General features: G+C 51.4%; 3 protein-coding genes across 4 annotated transcripts in view; 2 read left to right on the top strand and 1 right to left on the bottom strand.

Moving 5' to 3' along the window:
* Nucleotides 1-7538, top strand: part of ADCY9 (adenylate cyclase 9) — a 28463-nt gene extending 20925 nt beyond the window's left edge. For both annotated transcript variants that reach the window (XM_083412593.1, XM_083412592.1), the window contains exon 12: nucleotides 499-7538. In XM_083412593.1, coding sequence (XP_083268719.1) covers nucleotides 499-1690 — 1192 coding nt within the window. In that variant the 3' untranslated portion in view covers nucleotides 1691-7538. The remainder of the gene's footprint in view (nucleotides 1-498) is intronic.
* A 5195-nt stretch (nucleotides 7539-12733) lies between these two features.
* LOC310664052 (hemoglobin subunit alpha-like) lies at nucleotides 12734-14182 on the bottom strand. The gene is made up of 3 exons (XM_083412594.1): nucleotides 13374-14182; nucleotides 13050-13254; nucleotides 12734-12939 (listed from the first exon to the last, which is right to left on the bottom strand). Exons 1-3 carry the CDS (start codon nucleotides 13466-13468, stop codon nucleotides 12811-12813), a joined length of 429 nt encoding a protein of 142 aa, XP_083268720.1. The 5' UTR covers nucleotides 13469-14182; the 3' UTR covers nucleotides 12734-12810.
* A 1927-nt stretch (nucleotides 14183-16109) lies between these two features.
* LOC310664053 (hemoglobin subunit alpha-A-like) lies at nucleotides 16110-17150 on the top strand. The gene is made up of 3 exons (XM_083412595.1): nucleotides 16110-16523; nucleotides 16631-16835; nucleotides 16932-17150. The coding sequence occupies exons 1-3, from the start codon at nucleotides 16429-16431 to the stop codon at nucleotides 17058-17060; spliced, it is 429 nt and encodes a 142-aa protein (XP_083268721.1). The 5' UTR covers nucleotides 16110-16428; the 3' UTR covers nucleotides 17061-17150.
* The last annotated feature ends 2688 nt before the right edge of the window (nucleotides 17151-19838 follow it).

A 19838-nucleotide genomic window follows, 5' to 3' on the forward strand; every position in this document is an offset into this window, starting at 1 on the left:
ATATTTAGTTAAATGTTTTATATGTATACATTGGCCTCATATCTGAGTGATAAAACTTCAAAAGAGTTTTAGGTTTTATTCAACTACGTTTTACTTGGAGTATACCCATTGAAATGAATAAAACAATAAAACATTTTTGAAAGAGAAACTAGGCAGTGTGTATGTGTGTGTGGTCTGGATCTTTGCTCACCACAGCAGTCCTGATCTGACTCTCCACTCCCCCCACTCCCAAAAAAAGAGAGAGTCCCATTGTGTGAATGACACAATGTCTAGTTTGGTCCTGTGCATATGAAGCTGTCATAATTGTCTCTGTTGCCATGGGGGACTAGAAAATCGTATTTTAAAATAGAATAACATTTTAAAATAGAGTAACGTTGTGTGCTTGTGATTAGAATATAGGAATATAAGAATAGAGAAAACATGCTTTTTTCTTTTCTTTTTTACATTTACTCTGTGTATGTGCGTGTGTCTATATTTTCTTTAAAAAATTAACTCCAGTTCCATAAGGAATCCATGCTACCGATCAACCTTGGAAGACTTCAGGAGGCCAGCAGACCTTATTGGCCATGAAGTGATTCTGGGCTTCTTCCTCCTCCTCCTCCTGGTTTGGTTCTTAAACCGTGAGTTTGAAGTGAGCTACCGTCTGCATTACCATGGAGACGTGGAAGCCGACCTTCACCGCACCAAGATCCAGAGCATGAGGGACCAGGCAGACTGGCTGCTGCGGAATATCATTCCCTACCACGTGGCGGAGCAGCTGAAAGTCTCACAGAGCTACTCCAAAAACCACGACAGTGGGGGCGTGATCTTTGCCAGCATCGTGAACTTCAGCGAGTTCTACGAGGAGAACTATGAAGGAGGCAAGGAGTGCTACCGAGTCCTGAACGAGCTGATTGGGGACTTTGACGAGCTGCTGAGCAAGCCTGACTACAGCAACATCGAGAAGATCAAAACCATCGGGGCCACCTATATGGCCGCCTCTGGCCTGAACACGTCCCAGTGCCAAGACAGCAGCAGCCCACACAGCCACTTGCAAACCCTCTTCGAATTTGCCAAAGAAATGATGCGAGTGGTTGATGACTTTAACAACAACATGCTGTGGTTCAATTTCAAGCTGCGGATTGGCTTCAACCACGGCCCCCTGACTGCCGGGGTCATTGGCACCACCAAGCTCCTGTATGACATTTGGGGTGACACTGTGAACATCGCCAGCAGGATGGACACGACCGGAGTGGAGTGTCGCATCCAAGTGAGCGAAGAGAGCTACCGCATCCTGAACAAGATGGGGTATGACTTTGATTACAGGGGGACGGTGAACGTGAAGGGCAAAGGGCAGATGAAGACCTTCCTGTACCCCAAGTGCATGGACAACGGCATCGTCCCCCACCACCAGTTATCGATATCTCCAGACATCCGTGTTCAAGTGGATGGCAGCATTGGGCGGTCTCCGACGGACGAGATCACCAACCTGGTGCCTTCTGTACAGAATTTGGACAAGACGCCCCACGTCTCGGACCATAATTTGGAGCTCAAGGGCGGGCTCCCCTGTTTCAAGAATCTCCCAAAAGAGACAGTGAAGCCAGAGGATGGGCGTAGGTTTGGTAAGTCTGTTGAGAAAAACGACTGCAAAGAAGCAGGTCCCGGTGAGACCAGTGAGCTGACTAAGCTGAATAACTCGCGGAGCGTATGATGCGCTGGAGTGGTCTGCTCTGTCTACAAGAGCGCAGGTGCTCTCGGCAGGCTGTGTTCTCCTGGAGGAGGGGGCAGGAGGGGGAGTGGCTGGACGGCTCTGTCATCTGACTTCACTTTGGCAACGGGATCCGAGGGGGTCACTGGTGTGCCAGGGCTTTTGTGCCTCTCTCGCCCCCCAGGTCCCCTTGGAACAGTCTTTCAGCTGAGATGAGACATCAAGTGCCTTCAGATAGACTCTGCTGGACTCCTTGTCTAGGAACAGAGGCACAAAGTTGACCATATGTTCGATGGATAAGCCGTGGTTATATCATTTTTATTGTTTCTCACTGGCACTACTATTTTGTTTTTGTTTTGCCTATTATGTTAAGCCTTTTGTATGTAAACACAGACAAATGCATGTTTACCTGACTGACACAAACAGCCACTAAGGGAAGATGATGTGAGGCGAGAGAGGAGTTGGCAAAGTTGCCCCCTGGGCAGCTGGAGGAGGAGGAGCAGGGAGCTTGCCTTGGCAGTCCAGCACTTCCCTGAAGTGATCCGTGGGCTGCTCTGTTTGCCATAATCAGACTCAAGTGCCCTTGTGTGTTCTGGGACGTGTGGCCTCTTGCCATTCACCCCACAGGCCTCTGCCGTGTGGGGATTGGCGCTGGCTGCACAGTGCTCCAGCGGCAGAAGCGTGCCAGTCTCAGCCTCAGGTGTTTCGCTTCTGACCTCTGCCAGGAGGGACTTCTGAGCATTTGGGTGAAACGGTTTTCTCTAAATCTGGTCAGGCCTAAGAGAAAGATAATAAATGATAGGGGATTTTCTCCCTTCCTTCCTATTCCTCCCTTCCCCCTTAATTCTGTATTTGTGGGGACAGTAGGGATCGTAAGCAGTGGTGCCAATTGTAAGGCAGGTGCCCATTAAGCGTGTCTGCGTTCTCAGTCCAGCCTTTCTTTAGGCACAGTTGGTGCCAACAGCACTCAAGCTGTCAGACGTGGCTGACTTAGCAGGGTTGGCGCACATATTTGGCCCTTATTGTGTATGCCCTTTGTGGAAGTTGGAATGAGAAGTCTGTTCAGAGCTGAAAAGCACAAGAGTAGGGAGATCATAAGCCTTCGGCGCTTTATTGTGTGGATTCAGTCAAAATGAAAAATGAATTCCCTTTGACAATCTTTTTTTTTTTTTTTTGCATTTTCACTCCTGTTGTATTACTGTTGTATTACTGAATGAAGAGTCAAACGTGTTTGACTCTTAATGCAGCCAAATTTTGTGATTCACCTAAAGGTGATGTAGCCAAGCATAAATCTGCCCCGCAAATACACATGCAGAATAAAGTAGGGGCTGTTCTACATTTTTGCAAGTTTAGAAGACGTGAAAAGGGTTAAAGTACTTTAGGGTTAGGAAGTTTGTTGTTTCATAGAATACTTCCTCTTGCACTTTCTTATCCTGCAACCTAAATTGGTCCAGTAAAAAGCTAGCATCTCCTGTGTTCTGACCTTTGGAGTGAAATGGACAACTATGACCATTCTCATCAGCTGGTCACTTCTGTTATTTTGTTGACATGCTAATCTTCTTTAAAACTAAAGCCACACTCTCTTTCTTTTGGCTCAGTTGTTAAGAGCATCCCTGGAATTTATGTTCATAAACGGGCTTTTGCTTGATAGCACACAGAATACCTTTTCTGTGGGCCACTCTCTCTTCTGTATGTCTCACATTCCGACACCCACATTGAGCAGCACTGTGATACGTGATTCTTTCGATAAAAGCCTTTGGGGCTGAACCAACACAGGGGTAGTGAATTTCCAGTGCAGGCTGGGTCTAGGAGGACAATGCTGCATGGTTTTCAATATGTAGTTAAAAACAATCTTATTTTCTTCAGCCCCAAGTACTATACAGTACTAGCCTCCACTGAGGCTGCAATCCTAAGCTCATTTACTAGGTAGTAACTCCAGTGTATGCAGTGGACTTAATTGTGAATAAAATGTGTAGGAGGAGGCTGTCCCCTGAGTTTGGCTTTCCAGAAGATTAGTATCATTTTGTAAACTTCTCTTGCCTCAGTCAAATCAAAGAAACTTTCGAAGGTAATCGCCAGGATTCTAGCTTCTGGTTTCTCAACTGAACTGCTGTTTTCTCCACGGCTGAGCTGATTTAGTCCCAAGGTGCTTCCAGGCCATCTGCAGCGTACAGAACAGTGCTGGGGTTCAGCAAGAGCTAAAAGTCAGAAGAGGAAAGTTTAAGGACACTGATAATAGCCAGCAGGGATGATGGCTTGTGGTGGATCTGGCCCTGTGAGCATGAGAGGCTTTGGGGCCAGCTGTCTGAATGTGTGACCTGCTTCTCTCAGTTGTGAGAATTATTGGGAACTTGCAGATTTCTAGCCACAAGGAATTTGGGTATTTGCTTTTGGAAAAAGACTGCAATTACCCCGGCTTGGGGGAATGTTCCTAAGACCAGCTCTTTGCAGTGTAAAAAACGCTCAAATGGTTAGAGTCTTCTATTTCATTTTTTAAATTTGTGTAGGTGCTTCAGGCCCTTGGCAAATGTATCTTGCTCTCTGCCAGGCAGGTGGTGTCTTTAGTCATAGGGCACGGGTTGGCTTGCTCTTTCTCTGTCCGGGCACATGAAAGGTATGTTCAGCTTGAATTTTAAAGGCTCTGATCGGTGTCTGCTTCATCCTGGATGCTGAAATAGCAGCTTCTCAGCTGCTCTTTGTGTGAATTCCTGGGCTGCTCTCAACAACAGGGTTTCCTGCAGTGGGACGTTGCCTGCAAAGCACCTTGCATATCATTGCTTTTCCACATACCTCCCCAAAAGCATTTTATTTGCCAGGCAAAATACGCAGAGGGAGTAGGGAGCTCTTCTGCCGCTTGCCTGTGGAACGGTCCCCGAAGGCTTGTTGCCTGTACTTTAGGCCTTGGTGGATGCAGGGGGGGGGGGAACCTGAAGGAGCCCTCCAGGTGTTGCTAGGCTCCAGTTCCCATCACCCCTGCGCACCGACCAGGTTCGTTGCTGGGGCGGATGGGAATCCCGGCAGCAGCTGGAGGGCCACCGGTTCATCACACCATGCCTAAAATTATAGCAATAAAACTGGAGCGCTACGTTGGTAGCAATAATGCAAGATGATTTACCTAGCGGTAAATACACACGCCTGGTGAGGGAGCAAGCAGTGGCATGCAAAGGAGGCAGTTGTTCCTTTGAAGATCAGGCTGGACATGAGCCAGGGATGTCATTTTGGGTTTTTTCAGCAGAAGCCTTATTTCCAGGGCTCTGGAACTAATGATGCTAATTGACTGGGCACTAAAAGAGCCTTGCTCACACCACAAACAGGTATTTCAGCTAGAGTTGGGCTGGGAAGTTGGGTGGCAGAAGGAAATATCGGAGGGCACAGGCAGGGGGAGGGGAGGTTTGCAGAAGCCTAGGTCTTCTGCTGCCAACTCCTTGGCAACGAAGTTTTGGGATGCAGAAGGAAGTGCCCCAAAGAGAGCAAGTTCTGTTCTCCTGCCGTGCTCCAAGGTCTCTGAAAGCAGTAAATGAGGCTTTTTATTCCGCCGCACTCATTGAGGCCTGCTTCAGTCCTACAGAAATCAATGAGACAAAGCACCTTTTAAGGACTAAATAACTACTTAATTATTTAGAACTTACTTTCCGCTGACTATATATAAATAGAAACAATGCACTTGGCTTCTTCTCCAAAGGCTCTTTTAACTTGTCACTAGAGGCTTGTTGCCATTTGGCTTCCTAGCAGAGCCACATGATGAGATGGGTGGCCTCCCTTTTTCTTCCACAGGAGCTGGAGGAGCATCTGAGGGCTGGGTGTGCAAGGTGGAGGAAAATGCGCCTGTGTGACTTTGTCTGCTCTTGGAAGCCCCACCACCCTCTCCTTGCCCCTCCTGTGAGCTGAAAGGCAGTGGCCACCAGCCCCTCCTCCTCCATCTGCCCCACAGAGAGGCAGCATTCTGGGCACTTATTCCCACTCAGGTCCAGTTGGGAGGAGGAGGAGGAGCTCTTGGTGTCCTGCTGAGTGTCCCACAGAGCTCTTTCCTGCCTCTTCTCCGTTCTCTCCTCCCCCCATCCCACGCTCCTCCTGCCTGTACCTGCAATATGCCCCGTCCCCCCACTTACCTGGGGAGAAGTATCATAAAGCAGAAAGCATTTCTGTTAGGCACTTCCTGGGTCTCCGAGGCATTAGCTTCTCCTCTTAGAAATCAGCCTAAGTGTATCTCGGGTGTAAATACTGGTTGGTTGCTGCACTCCTGCCTTCCTCTCTCTGACTTCAGCCGTTCTCCCGCCTGGCCAGGCCAGCATCCTGCTTCTACAGTAGCCATAGCCAAACATGACTTCCTGGAAATATTGCAGCAATGTAAACCAAGGGCTCCAAAGCATCCCTTTGGGGCAGCAGCTTTAAGGTTGTTGCCTCAACGTCAGGAGGACAAACAGAAGTAATAAAAAGCCCAAAGCCTTAACGAGATGGGGGAGGGGAACTCCACCTAGACAAGCAGAGTGGCCGGCCTGTGGCCTTGTCTCCGCGGGATGACTCCCTCTGCCTCTGTCCAGGGTGCCCGCTCCTTGAGGTGCTGAAGGCTTTGGTCCCCTTCTAGGGCCACGGAGGCTGCATGCTCCCCTCTTCCCACCCTCCGGTTGCTGCCATGGAGAGGGAGCCTGGCTCTTCACTTCTCAGGACCTGATGATTTAAAGCCAACTCCTTATTTTGATGGCAATACCATTCAGAAACTCTTAACTGGTCTGGGCTTTGCATACTTGCGAAGAGCCGCTGGAAAGAATCGGTCAGTAGGACAGGGCAAGTCCTGGGCCTGGGTCAGCTGCCGGCTGAGCAGGAAATGCTGGAAGCAGCTTTGCGGGTCCAAGGCCACCTCTGGCTCTCTCTTCCTGGCTGACGCAAAGCAACCCTTTTGTTTCTTTAGCCCTCGGCGGGGAGGCTGGAGAGAGAGGTCTTCTGTCGGGCTGTCCCTTTGGAGCCTGACTTTCCCTTCTCAGAAAGCTCCTCCTGGTGGAGAACAAGAGTCCTCTGCAAACCATCCAAGACGGTTCACACTGGTGTTCTTCACCAACAGTATCTACAGGGTTGTTTTAGACATGTACGGTTGTATTTTAATGTGTATTTATATTTTTATTTGGTTTTGAGATAATGCTGTTACTGGCCCTGAGGCTTTGTGTTGAATAAACTACGAGTTACTGGGGGGTGGGGGGGGGGAAGAAGGGTGCCAGCCTTTAGGCAGCCTATGCAACACTATTTCAGTATTTGATATGCACAAATGAGCCTCCCCTATTTTTCATCATTTTAGCCTGGTGTGCTGAGAAACTTGGGAGAGGCAAAAGATGAAAGCAACTTGAAACTCCTTTCGTTTTGTGAAAAAACACACACCACAGTATTGTCCTTCAGGTGCCTATCCGCTCCTGGTCTGCCTTGAAGAAGGGCTTTCCTGGAATATTGCCTCCACGCAGTATTGGTGTCAGTGGGGAAATGCCCCAAATTCTGTACTTGCGGGCGCAGGTGTGAGCGGAAAACCACCCAGCTTTCTCCTCCTTTTCTGCGTCCACTGCTCTGGTTGACATTGTCTTGCCCTCCCTGCAGAAAGGAAGAGCAGGCCCCTCCCCACACCAGGCGAGGAGGAGGAGGAGGAGGAAGCAGTGGCTTCACAGAGTTTTGCTTGCCTGGAGTGCCAAAGGCCGCCTTCACTACAGTAGCTTAACTGTAAATAGCCTGCATACGTCTGGCTCTAAAGACACACACACACAAAAGTATGTGCGAAATACTATATGTATATAGAAGGTAAATATACACATCCACTTTGACTTGTTACTGCAGATCTGTAATCAATTGTATATTAAACGGTTTTCCTGTACTGGAGATTCCTTTGCGCCATCTTAAATTTGGTAGATCTGGAGAAGCGATTTTCGCGATTCACTTTGTGCCACTTTGTGGAAACGCTCGTTCTTCCGAGGGACAAGTGGGCTGGATTTACCTGCATGTGTTTCCCAAGAACTTGGGATCACTTGGCACTGCCCTCGCGACAGACTCATAGGATGGTATGCATCTGCCTACTCAAGGTAGCAAAATGGCTTGGGGGCAAGTCATATATATGATGGAGAAGTTGGAATGATGATTTTTCAGTCAGTTGCCCTAACCTTGCCTGCTCTGCTTGGGCGCTGTGAATGTATCTTGTAGGCAATTTCGGCTTCTGAAGGCGTTCCCCTTAGAATTGCACAATGCTGCTACTTGTGTAAATGCAGGCACACTTTTCACAGTAACACAAACATGTGGCCTTTCCCACCATTTCAAAGAGGAGCAGTTCTGGACAGTTCTATTCCATTTTTCTTTTCTGGGGAGGGTGGTGATGTCATCATTCAAGATGGCTAAATAATCTTCTCGTTTCAACCCTTCGCCTGCACTGCTCAGCTGTTACAAACTTCTGAAAGCTAAAGGGTACCCAGGAAAGAACAGGATGCTAAAAGGCTATGCCCACCTCACCCCAAATAGCTTCCAAGCAATTTTTCTTTAGATACTTTGGCAGCGGAAGATCAGATATGGGTCAGGAAGAAATGAGATCAGAAATGGCTCTGAAAGTTGCGCGTCTTTCTAAAGAGGACTTTGAACCCTTCTATGACCTTCTAAAACAATTGCAGAAAGATTTAGCAGTGGAAAAAGGAATGCAGCCTTCAAAGGTTTTTAGAGATGAAATCAAAATGGAATTGAAAGAGTTGCCTAAGAAATTTACTGAATGCCTGCTTCAGCGAATGAAGCTTTGGATTTAGCAATATGCCATAAATCCACCATTAAAAGACTCACTAAAACTGCATCAGGCTTGCAACTTCATATGGAGTCCTGGGAGGATAGGAGTAGAATGGATAATTTATGACTGAAAGGAGCTCCGGAAAACAGGTATGAAAGCCCTTTTTGTTAACTTTTAAGCGTGAATGCAAACAGCATACAGAGAATGCCTGAGGCTTCGGTACCCCCCCCCTCCCCCACAAGACAGCAACCCTGGGATATAATAGCAAGAATTTTTTATTATTTATTAAACTTGTATATTGCTCTATACCCGCAGGTCTCAGGGCAATTCACAGGATAAAAGTGCAATATAAAAACACAAAATACATAAAATAAAACCAATAACACCCCCCCAAACACATTTTAAAAGGGCAAAGGCTTGGTTAAAGAGGAATGTTTTTGTCTGGTGCCTAAAGGTGTATAATGAAAGCGCCAGGAGAACCTTCCTGGGGAGAGTATTCCACAAGCGGGGAGCCACTGCAGAAAAGGCCCTGTTCTCATGTTGCTGCCCTCCAGACCTCACGTGGAGGAGGCACATGAAGAAAATGGCACATTCCTCCTTCAAAGAAGCAGTTAAGAAAGTAGCAAGAGAATGAACAGAATTTGTCATGGAAGGGAAGAAAGTCCACTACAAAAAAGGAACCTCAAAAAATACTACCCTACATGCTGCTGGAGCAAAATACTGATAGGGCTTCCCGTTTAAACTTATTTTGCAGATAGCAATACTGATAGGGCTCAGCTAAAGGAAAAGTGTATATGCGATATAAGACTGTGACACCAGATGGCGCTGTGGAGTCCTGCCTTTCCCTGCCTGATTTCCCTGTATGAGTTTACAATGCATTTAACTTAATCGCTTCTTTGACAGCTCTAGATCCAGCCATCGTCACCATTCTGGCTGAAGCCAGACTAGCAACTCCCAATACACAGAACAGGTGGAGGAGAGAAACAGGCAATATGGATGGCAAGGGAGGTCAAAGAGAAATAAGAAACCTAAGAGTTTCTTAAAGAAATTAGAAACATCATTCTTCTGCAAACTGACTGGTTTGACTTTGAAATTTTTATAACTATATCTCATATACTGTATTATGCTAAGTGGAGAATATGGCAAGGGGGGAGTGAAGGAAAGCTGAAGCTGGCATTTCTTTTATCTTTGCAAGAGAAAATTCGATATTCTTAACATATTGAGCTGTTTGAAGTTGGGGCCGGGAGTGTGAGCTGTCTTGCCCCCTGTTCATATGCCATGCCTGTGGACTCTTAAATGTGATGCTCTGTTGCACAGGTGTATTAAATTCCATATAAATTAAAACAGTGAAATCTCAGAAATAGAACCAGCTCTCTTTGGTAGCACCAGTAATGCTGGAAGATGTAACTAAAGTAATTAAGAAACTTAAACCACACAAGGGACCTTGAATCTCTTGAAAGGGTAGGTTGGATTGGTTAAAATAATATTACCAAATATATATTTATATTTGTTTCAAACCCTATCTGTTTCAAAAAATACTCTAAGGATATGGTCAAAAAAATGATTGTAAGCTTGAGTCATCACAGCAAGAGACCTGGTCTGTGCCTAACTGTATTATATCAACTTTCTCAGAGAAGGGTAAATGGGGCTGCCATATCATGATGTGGCCCATATAGAGAATGTCATTAGTATGATATTCAGTGTAAAAGAAGATTTGGATGCAACTGAAATTAGATGAACCTGAGCAACACAGAATATCAGGCATCCCATTTTTGAATAACAACAAAACTTTTGTAACGATAACAAACCCATTTGCAAAAGCAGAATTAGAGATCTGGCAAACCTGGACATAAAAATCAGCACCACCTATACGGATTTCCTTTGCGTTGCACCCTTCCTTCGACACGTCTGATCGAAAACTGATGGATATGAAATGGAAAGAAAAATGCTTGTGCAGATTGATTCACTTTTATAAAAATGATGTTTTTCTCACGGCAAATCATGGAAAGAATTGAGGGTTGTAATGTGAATTGGCTATCAGGTGATATGTACTATCTCAAGTCCAACAGCTGAATCTCAAGCAATTAGACCTTTCACACAATTTGAAAAACTGATTCTGAATATCACTGAACACCCCCACCCAAAGAATAATATCGGTTTTATGCAAAATACTCACTGACCTAGCCCCTGAACAATGCTTGACTATTAAGCAAAATTGGGGAAAGGACTTAGGCATGGAAATTGTTCCATATGTCATAGATATGTGCATAGCTGTCAACCTTCCTTTTTTTTTTTTTTTTTTTTGCGGGAAATTCCCTTATTCCAGCGCCATTTCCCGCTGCTATCCCGGATTGTTAGATATCCTGTAGACTGTCCCCAGGACAGGTGAGGCTGCTGATCCCTTATTTTCGAGGCTGCTGATCCCTTATTTTCAAACCTGAAAGTTGACAGCTATGAATATGTGAATTGGTGCAACCATTTTGGGAAACTGCATTAGCAGAAATGAGCAAAATTATAAACCAGGATGTACATTGCAACCATGTCTAGGTTTATTAATAATATTTAAATATACAGTGGTACCTCGGGTTACATACACTTCAGGTTACACACTCCACTAACCTAGAAATATTACATACGCTTCAGGTTAAGAACTTTGCTTCAGGATAAGAACAGAAATCGTGCTCCGGCGGCACGGCAGCAGCAGGAGGCTCCATTAGCTAAAGTGGTCTTCAGGTTAAGAACAGTTTCAGGTTAAGTACAGACCTCCGAAACGAATTAAGTACTTAACCCGAGGTACCACTGTAAAATTATCACACGAGGAACTTGTCACTTTTTTCTGGTAGTGGCAAGATTGCCTATAGCATGAGCCTAAAAAAGGAAGCTCACCTATAGATCACACAGTGGAAGCAGAATGTATAAACTGCTTTATCTGAGAAGCTAAGAGAATACATGCCCTGAATCGATGCTTCGGATATGGATGGTTTTGTTGAAATACGGCACCTTTTTTTTTAATAAAACATTCAATTGAGCTTCTCGGACGACTGGCGCCCACAAACTACGTGTATGGATTTATGGGAGAATTTGACACTATAATAGTCTTCTGCTCGGGGGGAGGGTGGGGAGAAACCAATTGTTTTGATAATATTTGTGTTTATATTCTTTTCTTGAAAATGAATAAAATGCTTTAAAAACCAAACGTGTTTACCTTTCCCCCCCCCCTTGCTTTTCCCTTCGGGGGTGGGGTTTGAGTGGTCGCCCCTGCCCCCACCCCATGGAGGTGGGGAAAGAGGAGCGGGCCCCCTCTCCTCTCTGCGCCAAAGCCCAAACTGGCCTCTGCACCTTCTTGGGGCAACTGGAAAGGCGGCGGCATCAGCAGCATTCGGCCACAACTGGCCATCATCCTCCTTGAGCTGCTGCTTCCTGGGGCGGGGGGGGGGGTCCTGCAACCCTCGCACAAAGCGCGCCCCCCCCGGCCCCGGAACTGGAGAAGAAGCTGACACCCAGGGTCGGCCTCCTTATCTGCGTCGTCCCCCCCCAAGGCCTGCTGCCCCTCCCTGAGCGGTTGTGCCTGTTGCTGCCTGGGTGGGGTCCTCCTCCTGCCTGCTGCTGGGTGCAGATAGGGAAGGAGGCCGCCCCCCCCCCCTTGCCACGCGCCTTTCCCCATTGCTCTGGTCATCGTGATCTCGGGGGACTGGAGCCTGAGGCGCCCCCCCCACCTGCGCGGAGACCTCTCCCTGCGCCCTTCTCGGCGTGCGGATCTTTTGGGGGGGCTGTCCTCCCCATCATTGAGTGGAAGCAAAGAACACCTGGGATGGGGGTGGTTTGAGCAGCCTCCCTTTCATGGGCGTAGCCAAGAGGGGGCAGAGAGGGGCAGCTCCCCTAAATCCACATAATAGCATAGCTACATAAATCCACATAATAGCATAGCTAACGTAGGCTCTGCCCCCCTAACAAAAGGCCTACCGCCCAACAAAAATCCCATGCCACCTTTACGGCAGTTCCTGCATTGCAGCGGGTTGGGCTTTATGACCTTTGGAGTGCCCTGCAATTCTGCGGTTCTATGCTGTTCTCTCTCAGCACAGGGGTGTAGAGGGGAAAGCCGCAGGCTTGCCGGTCCTCCACTTCCCCGACGTACGAAAAGGCTTGATGGTGAATAAACTCATTTATTACCCAGATTTAACCATCCGGTCCCGGGGCAATGTGACATTCCCTACGGACAACCTCGAGGGGAGCGCCGTCGAGAGCTCTTCCGGAGTCCGTTCAGCCCCCCCCCAGCCGCCCCCCAGAGAGAGGTGAGGGCGCAGCGCTGCAGTTGAAAGAGCCCAAAGCTTTATTAGGAGGGAGAAGGCGGGGAGGGCGCCCGGGCGAGCCCGTCTTGCCCTGCCTAGCGGTGGCAGGAGGTCAGGACGTGGGCGACGCTGGCCAGGAATTTGTCCACGGAAAGGAGGAGCGCCGGGTCGAGGGAGCCGCGGCTGTGGGCCCCGACGGTCACCAGGATGCAGTGGTTAAGGCACTGTGGGAGAGAGATGAGAGCGCCAGCGTTAGAGAGAGCGAGCAGGACCCTGGGCCGCCCGACGGGGAGGGCAGCGGGCGTCCGGGGCAGCCTCGGGGAGCGCGACTCACCTCGAAGCTGCTGGGCGACACCCGCAGCTGGAAGGCGTGCAGCGCGCTGAGATGGCCGAGGGCGCCGGGCAGATCGTCCAGGTTCTCGACGGCGCGGCTGAGCGCGTCCACCACCTTCTTGCCCAGAGCCTTCAGCTGGGCCGAGTCCGGCGAGAGGTCGAGGTGGTGGAAGTAGGTCTTGGTGGTGGGGTGCGCCGCCATCAGCCTGCGGGAGCGGGTAGGGCGAGGACAGGGTCATGCCAGCGGCCTCGCCGTCGGGGTTCCAGCCTCCACCCACGGGCGGCAGACCTGGGGAGGGTCCCGGAGCCGGCGGGGAGGACTTACCTGTTGAGCACCTCGACGCCCACGGCTTCGGCGTGTCTCCTCACGGGGACCCAGATGGCCCGCACGCGCTGCTTGTCTTCCTCGGTCAGCCCCATCTTGGCAGTGGGGCGTCCTGGGCGCCACGCGCGCAGGCAGGCAGCCTTTAATCGGCGCTGCGCAGGGGGCCTCCGACCCAGAGGTCCCGCCCTTCACAGCTGCGTCTGGGCGCCGCCAGGAGAAGCCTTGCTTGGGCACCCATCGCTGGCTGAAGGCCAGCAACGCGCAGAGGCCCGGCGGGGACGCGCCTTGACGCCTGGCTCACTTTCTTCCCCTGTTTTCGAGCGCATAGAACTCACCCCCCCTCCCACTCTTCACCCCCAAGTCGGTGAATTCGTTTATGGGTCATTTTTATACCTCCATTTCCAGCAGATTGCCGCTCGAGGCGGCTGAGGCTCAAAGGGAGACGCATCAGACGGCCAAATCAAGTGGCCTCACAGACCACCGTCGAGGCCACTTGGAGCACGCGGGCGCCTGCCGGGCAAATGGTGCCTGCTTCTCTCCAGTGGGCTTTGGGCGCCTTCCCCGGAGGGTAGTCTCTTGCGGGGGCTCCTGGGTATGCCTCTGCCAAACACCCCGCCGCCCCGTCAGCCTAGAAACTCTCCGGGTGACCCGGGCCAGTCACAGCCCACCCAATCCTCTTTGAAAGCCTTCCAAGTTGGTGGTCGTCACTGTCTCTTGTGGGAGAGAGTTCCATGTGCTGCGTGAAGAAGGACTTCCTTTTCTGTGTCCTGAATCTTCCTGCATTCAGCTTCGTTTGGTGTCCACAACTTCTAAATTAGTGTGATAAAAGAGAGAGATAAACGATTCTCTACCCGTTTTCTTCATGCCGTGCGTAATTTTATAGACTTCTATCATGTCACCGCTCCCTCGTATTTCCTGTAAACAGGGGGTCCCCAGACCCCAGCGTAACCCACCCAGAGGGTCCGTGGAACAACTGTTCCGGACGTCCCGTTTTTGGGGGGTCGTGGTTTCCCGCAAGAGCACGGCGCCCCAATACGATGCACGCTCCCGCTCCCGCCCCTGCCCCCCCGCTGCCTCCCTCCACTGATACCGTAAAGCTTCGCACGGCGCCACCCGAGTTACCTTCCCCGCCCCCGAGTCCCTTCCACAGGTGCCTTCAGCCCGGCTCGGCCAAGCACCTTGGATAACCCTTTCTTGGAGAAGGGGAGAAATGTCCTGCAAGGGCCCCCCTTCTTTTAAATGCTGCGTTAGTTTAACCCAGGAATTATGCTGCCACTCGCCGTTCTGCATTCTCACCGACGTTTTTTGCACCCACTGTGCCGCCCATAAGCATGCACGGAAAGAGTGTGCGTGTGGATAGAAATGCACGTGCATGCAACCCACCCTGGACGCTTGTCATAACCGCTGCTGTGTTGGTGAAGGGCGTGGGGGACGCACGTTGGTTTAAGTCGGCGGCAAAGGCCTCAACTTCCAGGAAAGTCTTGAGGCCTCCACTCCTCAGCACGTGGTGACTCTCCGTTTGAGCTCTTCCTTGCCCGCCTTGCTCCGTAGATTATTTCCGGGAAACCCCGCCCCCCCTTCCTTAAACCAGCTTTTTATTTCAAGTATAAAACTGGAATGATTAGAGGCTTCGTGTTTTGTTTTTGTTTTTTCCAATTTTTTAATTAATTTCCCAAATTTATAACAAACAAATAGAAAAAGAACATCAAACACAAACATACAAACAAAGAAACATTTATCTTAACTGTAATAATCCCACTTTTGTTAACCTTGTTAGGTGACTTCCTCAAATCCCTCTGGCTGAGTTTCCATAGAAATCATTGTAGCAGTTTTCGAAAACTATTTTCACATAAAATTTACTTAGTCAAATTAACATCTATCTTTCTTTTCATTTAAACTTTAAACATATTATTCTACAACATCACATATTTAAATCCTAGGCCTATCTTATATTGGCAAGTAATTTTATTTAAATTGAAATATACATTTATTAAGAAACCAGAAGCCTTTCTACTTGGAATAATAGGTTTGGAATTGCCCAAGAAATAAGTCAGATTGTTTTTGTATGCCACAACTGCAACCAGAATTTTATTGGCCAAAAATTGGAAATCGCAAGAAGTACCAACAGTGGAGGAATGGCAGATGAAGATGATGGACTTTTGGGAACTAGCCGACCTGACCGGAAGAGTCCGCGACCAGAAGGAGAAGGAGTACCAAGAGGAATGGAAGAAATTTAAAGATTATTTAGCCAAATATGTTAGAGGCTTCGTGTTGGTTGCTGTGCTGCTGTTTGTGTTCCTTGAGACATACCCGAATAAATCTGGTCCCAGTACTTCGTTGTGCCGGATACCGAATATTGCACAACGAAGGACATCTGTTTAATACCCATCTTGCCAAACTTCCAACAAAGTGAGAGTGACCCCCCCCACACACACACAAAGGAATGTCCCATGCAGTTGATAGGTATGCGTCAGGGACCGTCTGGGTGGGTGACGTGGACCACCAGTTGGGAACCCCTGGTCTGCAGTATTCCAGATTGGTGGAGTGGCATTATGATGATAGCCACAGTTTTATTTTCCAATGACTTTCCTATGTTTACTCGGGAGTCCTCGGAGAGCTACCTCGCGGGGAGGCCAAGGACAAAATGTCCGCATTCAGTTGGACTGACTGCTACCCTTCTCTGCCGCGGGGGCGGACGAGGACCTCATCCTGGCTTTCTGGAAGGCACCGTCCCTCCCCTTTCCTCGTGCGCCTCCGCCACGCGCGGTTCTAGGGAAAGAGCAATGGCCGCAAAGGGGGTGTCAGGACTAGCAAAGGAGGCCTGTCATCGCCAGGGAGAGCCCGACGTAGATACCCGGCAAGGCCTGTCTGGGGGAAGGCAGCGGGAATTGCGGGGCCCTCCCACATCCTAGCACTAGCCTTAAGAAGCGATAACGCGGGGAGAAGCCGCAGGGCCCACGGGCGGAGGCCGAGGGAGAGGCCCAGGCGGGGCGGGGCGCCCCCGATAAAAAGGCCGCGCGCGCTCCGACGGCACCCGAGACTTTGAGCTGCCAAGATGGTGTTGAGCGACGACGACAAGAGCCACGTGAAGCACGTTTGGAGCGTGGTCCAGCCCCACGCCGGGGACATCGGCGCGGAGGCCATCACCAGGTAAGTCCGCCCCGTCGGGCAGGGACCCTCTCCCGGGGACGAGGCCGCGGGCCGGGCGGGAGTCGGACCCTCGTCTTCCTGCTCCTCTCCTCCACCTCTTCCCGCAGGATGTTCGTGGCGCACCCCACCACTAAGACCTACTTCGCGCACAAAGACGTGAGCCCCGGCTCCGCCGACATCAAGGCGCACGGCAAGAAGGTCGCGGCGGCCATCGGCGAGGCCGTGGCGCACATCGACAACATCGCCGGCGCCCTCGACAAGCTCAGCAACCTGCACGCCCAGCAGCTGCGCGTGGACCCCGTCAACTTCGCGGTGAGTCTCTCTCGCTCCCCGTCGGGGCTCCGGGGCGGGCGGGATCCCTGCTTCGCTCCGTCCGGGGCCCCGTCTAACGCTCCGCCTCTCCCGCAGCTGCTGAGCCACTGCTTCCTGGTGGCCATCGCCGCCAACCACCCGGGACTCCTCAAGGCCAGCACCCTCGTCTCCATGGACAAGTTCCTGGGCCACGTCGGCGTCGTGCTGACCTGCAAGTACCGCTAGGCCCCACGAAGCCTAAGCCCGCCGCAGAGGAGCCGCCTCGACGCCGCCCCGCGACCCCCAAAGCCCACAATAAACCTGCTCTTGACTCTCCCTGATCTCTCGCGTCTTCTTGGGCTGACCTGGGGGCGGGCGGGAAGAAGGGCGAGGGGGACCCCGGGGGCCTGGACGGCTCTGGCGAGGGAGACCCCGTTCCGCGGGATAGTCCCTAACTTGGCGCTCCTTGAACCCGGGGCACTTGGAGCAGGTGGGGGCCCTGAAAGAGCGCTGGCACGCGTGGCCTTTGCCCGACGGGGGCGCAGAGTCAGCCCCAGAAGGGCTCCGTCTCCTTGGGGGTCTTCCTTCCAGTTCCCTTCGGGGGACTTGTGGGGTGGGGCTCCCCAGGCCTTTGCGCCCCTGGCTGGACTGACTGGGATGAAGCAGACGAACTATTCGGAAGGGCCGGTCTCGGCGTGGGGTTGTGCTCGCAGAAGGGCCCCCGCCCGGCTCCGTCCAGCCCGAAAGCCCCGCGAGCCACAGCTGCCAGCCCGTGCAGGCAATACGGCCCGGGTTGGATGCAATAGAAGGCAGCTTCCTAGGATCCTGCGCTCGAGGACAGGGGCAGCCCCCTCCCCACAACCAAGCCCACTTCAAGGCGGGGGGGGGGAGTGCTAGGGATCCCCTCCACACCCGCACTGAGAGGGCGCGGGAAGAGGCCCGCAAGCAGGAACCCTGCCTGGGAGGGGGCGACTCGGGCTCTGAAACCACCAGGAGTTCCTGAGATCCCGAGAAACCACCAGAGCATTGGGGAAGGGCGCATGGCAAGGGGGGGCGCCCTCTCTTCTTCCCCCACCCTATCTGCTCACAGCAGCCAGGAGAAGGGGCCGCGCCCCGGGCGGGTCGGGAGGTCTGGGGAGCAGATAAGCAGGCACACAGGGTGCTAACATCTACCCCAACTCCCGGAGGCCTGGGGGGGGGGGTTAGGCCTCTGCTATCTCTACCTCGGCTGTGACGCCCCCCTCGCTCCATGTAGTGCGGCCTCCTACCTAAGGGAGCTGCGGCATTTCCCACGCATTTTCCACCAGAGGTAGCAGCGGACACGGCGAGGGGCGTTGAAAGAGTAGACACCTTCACGGAGGCTAAGAAGACTATCGAAAGCCACTAGCAGCAGCAGCAGCAGCAGCCGTGTCCAGCCTCGGGTGTCATAGAACCATCAAGAGACCCCAAGGGTCATCTAGTCCAACCCCTGGCATGCAGGTGTCCGGGGCAGGGCGCCTCTCGAGAGCAGTTGCTGCGGAGCCCCCCTGGGGAGGGCATTGCTCTGGCTTCCAGGTCCTGCAAGCGGATCCTTTCCCCAGGAGAGGAATCTGGCTGTGGGAGCAGAGGCGGGACCCCTTCTTTAGCCGGGGGCCTCTTCCTCTCTCTGGCCGGGCCTGGAGACCCATCGAGGGAGGTGTTTTGCGCGGGGGCGCCTATAGCATCCCTTTTGCTCCAATCGGCCCAAACTTAATAGTAATTGTGATTTTGGTTATATTCTCAAAGTCTGACACACAGTCTTCACACATGAACACTAATTAAAACACCTCTCAACCCCTTTGCATGATTTATTTGTTAAGAGGGAAACATATAAAGGAGAAAGGTGACCCGAGTCTGCCTGAGCACCTTTGGATATCATTATTGTTCTGGAAGGTTATTTTACCTAGTCCTAAAAGCGTCTCCAGATGAGCTGCAGGCGGATGGCGATATGACTCCGCTGAAAAAGGCATCTGCCTTCTCACACAACGGGAGGGGGGGAGAAGGATAATTAATGAACAAAATATATGCTCCTACGCATCTTAAATCCATCAACACTCCTCATCCAGAGACAGCTGTAGAGGCGACGCGGGGCGTGTGATGCAGGGGCGGTGCTGGATCTGGCCTCCACGAAGCTGTGCCACTGTAATTGCTGCCACCATGGCAACAGCAGTGGGCGGGGTGAAGCCCACGGAGCCTGGATCTGCTGCCCAAAGCGGTCACTTCACTTGGCCATCTGGGTTTTCTCCCAACCCTTCCATGCCCTCAACCCGTTGCAAGCCCACCCCCATCCCCGGGCAGGAGCCTGGCTGCCCAGCGCTGGTGGCAAAGGACTGCCCAACACGGAGAAGAGGGGGCCCATTGAGCTGGCAGGGGCCACCTCGGAGCTTCTGCCTGCAGCGGTGAAACGAAGGGCGCTTAGCCAGGAATTTTGCCTGGAGTCTCCAGAGGGCGCCACTGAGGCTCTTAACCCGTCAATCGTTTGATTGGCTGGGCTTCTCCATCGCCCCCTCCTCTCTTTCCCAGGCACCCGCCCCTGCAGCCCCCAAATGCCACCCCCAAGCAGATGCACGAGCCGGTGGCTCCCCTGCTGAGGGTTTTCTCAACGGCGCCTCAGTCGAACCTGCTCCCCGTTGCGCAGCAAAGCCCCCTCCGGCCTCCCTCCGGAGCCTCGGCGTGGGGGTGTCTTGCTGCAAAGGAGGCACTCAGCTGTGGAAGGGAGATGCAGGAGGCCTCAGTTTCCCTTTTGCCGTGGCCCTGCCCCACGGGACCCCGGTTTTGTTTCAGGCCACCCCTGCTCGGTTCCATAAACTCCCCCCCCAGCGCCCCATACCAAACCCTATAAAAAGCATGACTCAGAACGGCGGTTTGTACGACCTAATAAGGAAAATAGGACGCAATGAAATAATACACAATGAAATAAAATTCAAAACAGCAACAATTAATTGCACATTCATTTGAGACCCAATTAAAACAATTTAATTGATTCAATAAAATTGATTAACTTGA

Source organism: Podarcis tiliguerta, assembly GCF_965153285.1.
Source record: "Podarcis tiliguerta genome assembly, chromosome: 14".
NCBI lineage: Eukaryota > Metazoa > Chordata > Lepidosauria > Squamata > Lacertidae > Podarcis > Podarcis tiliguerta.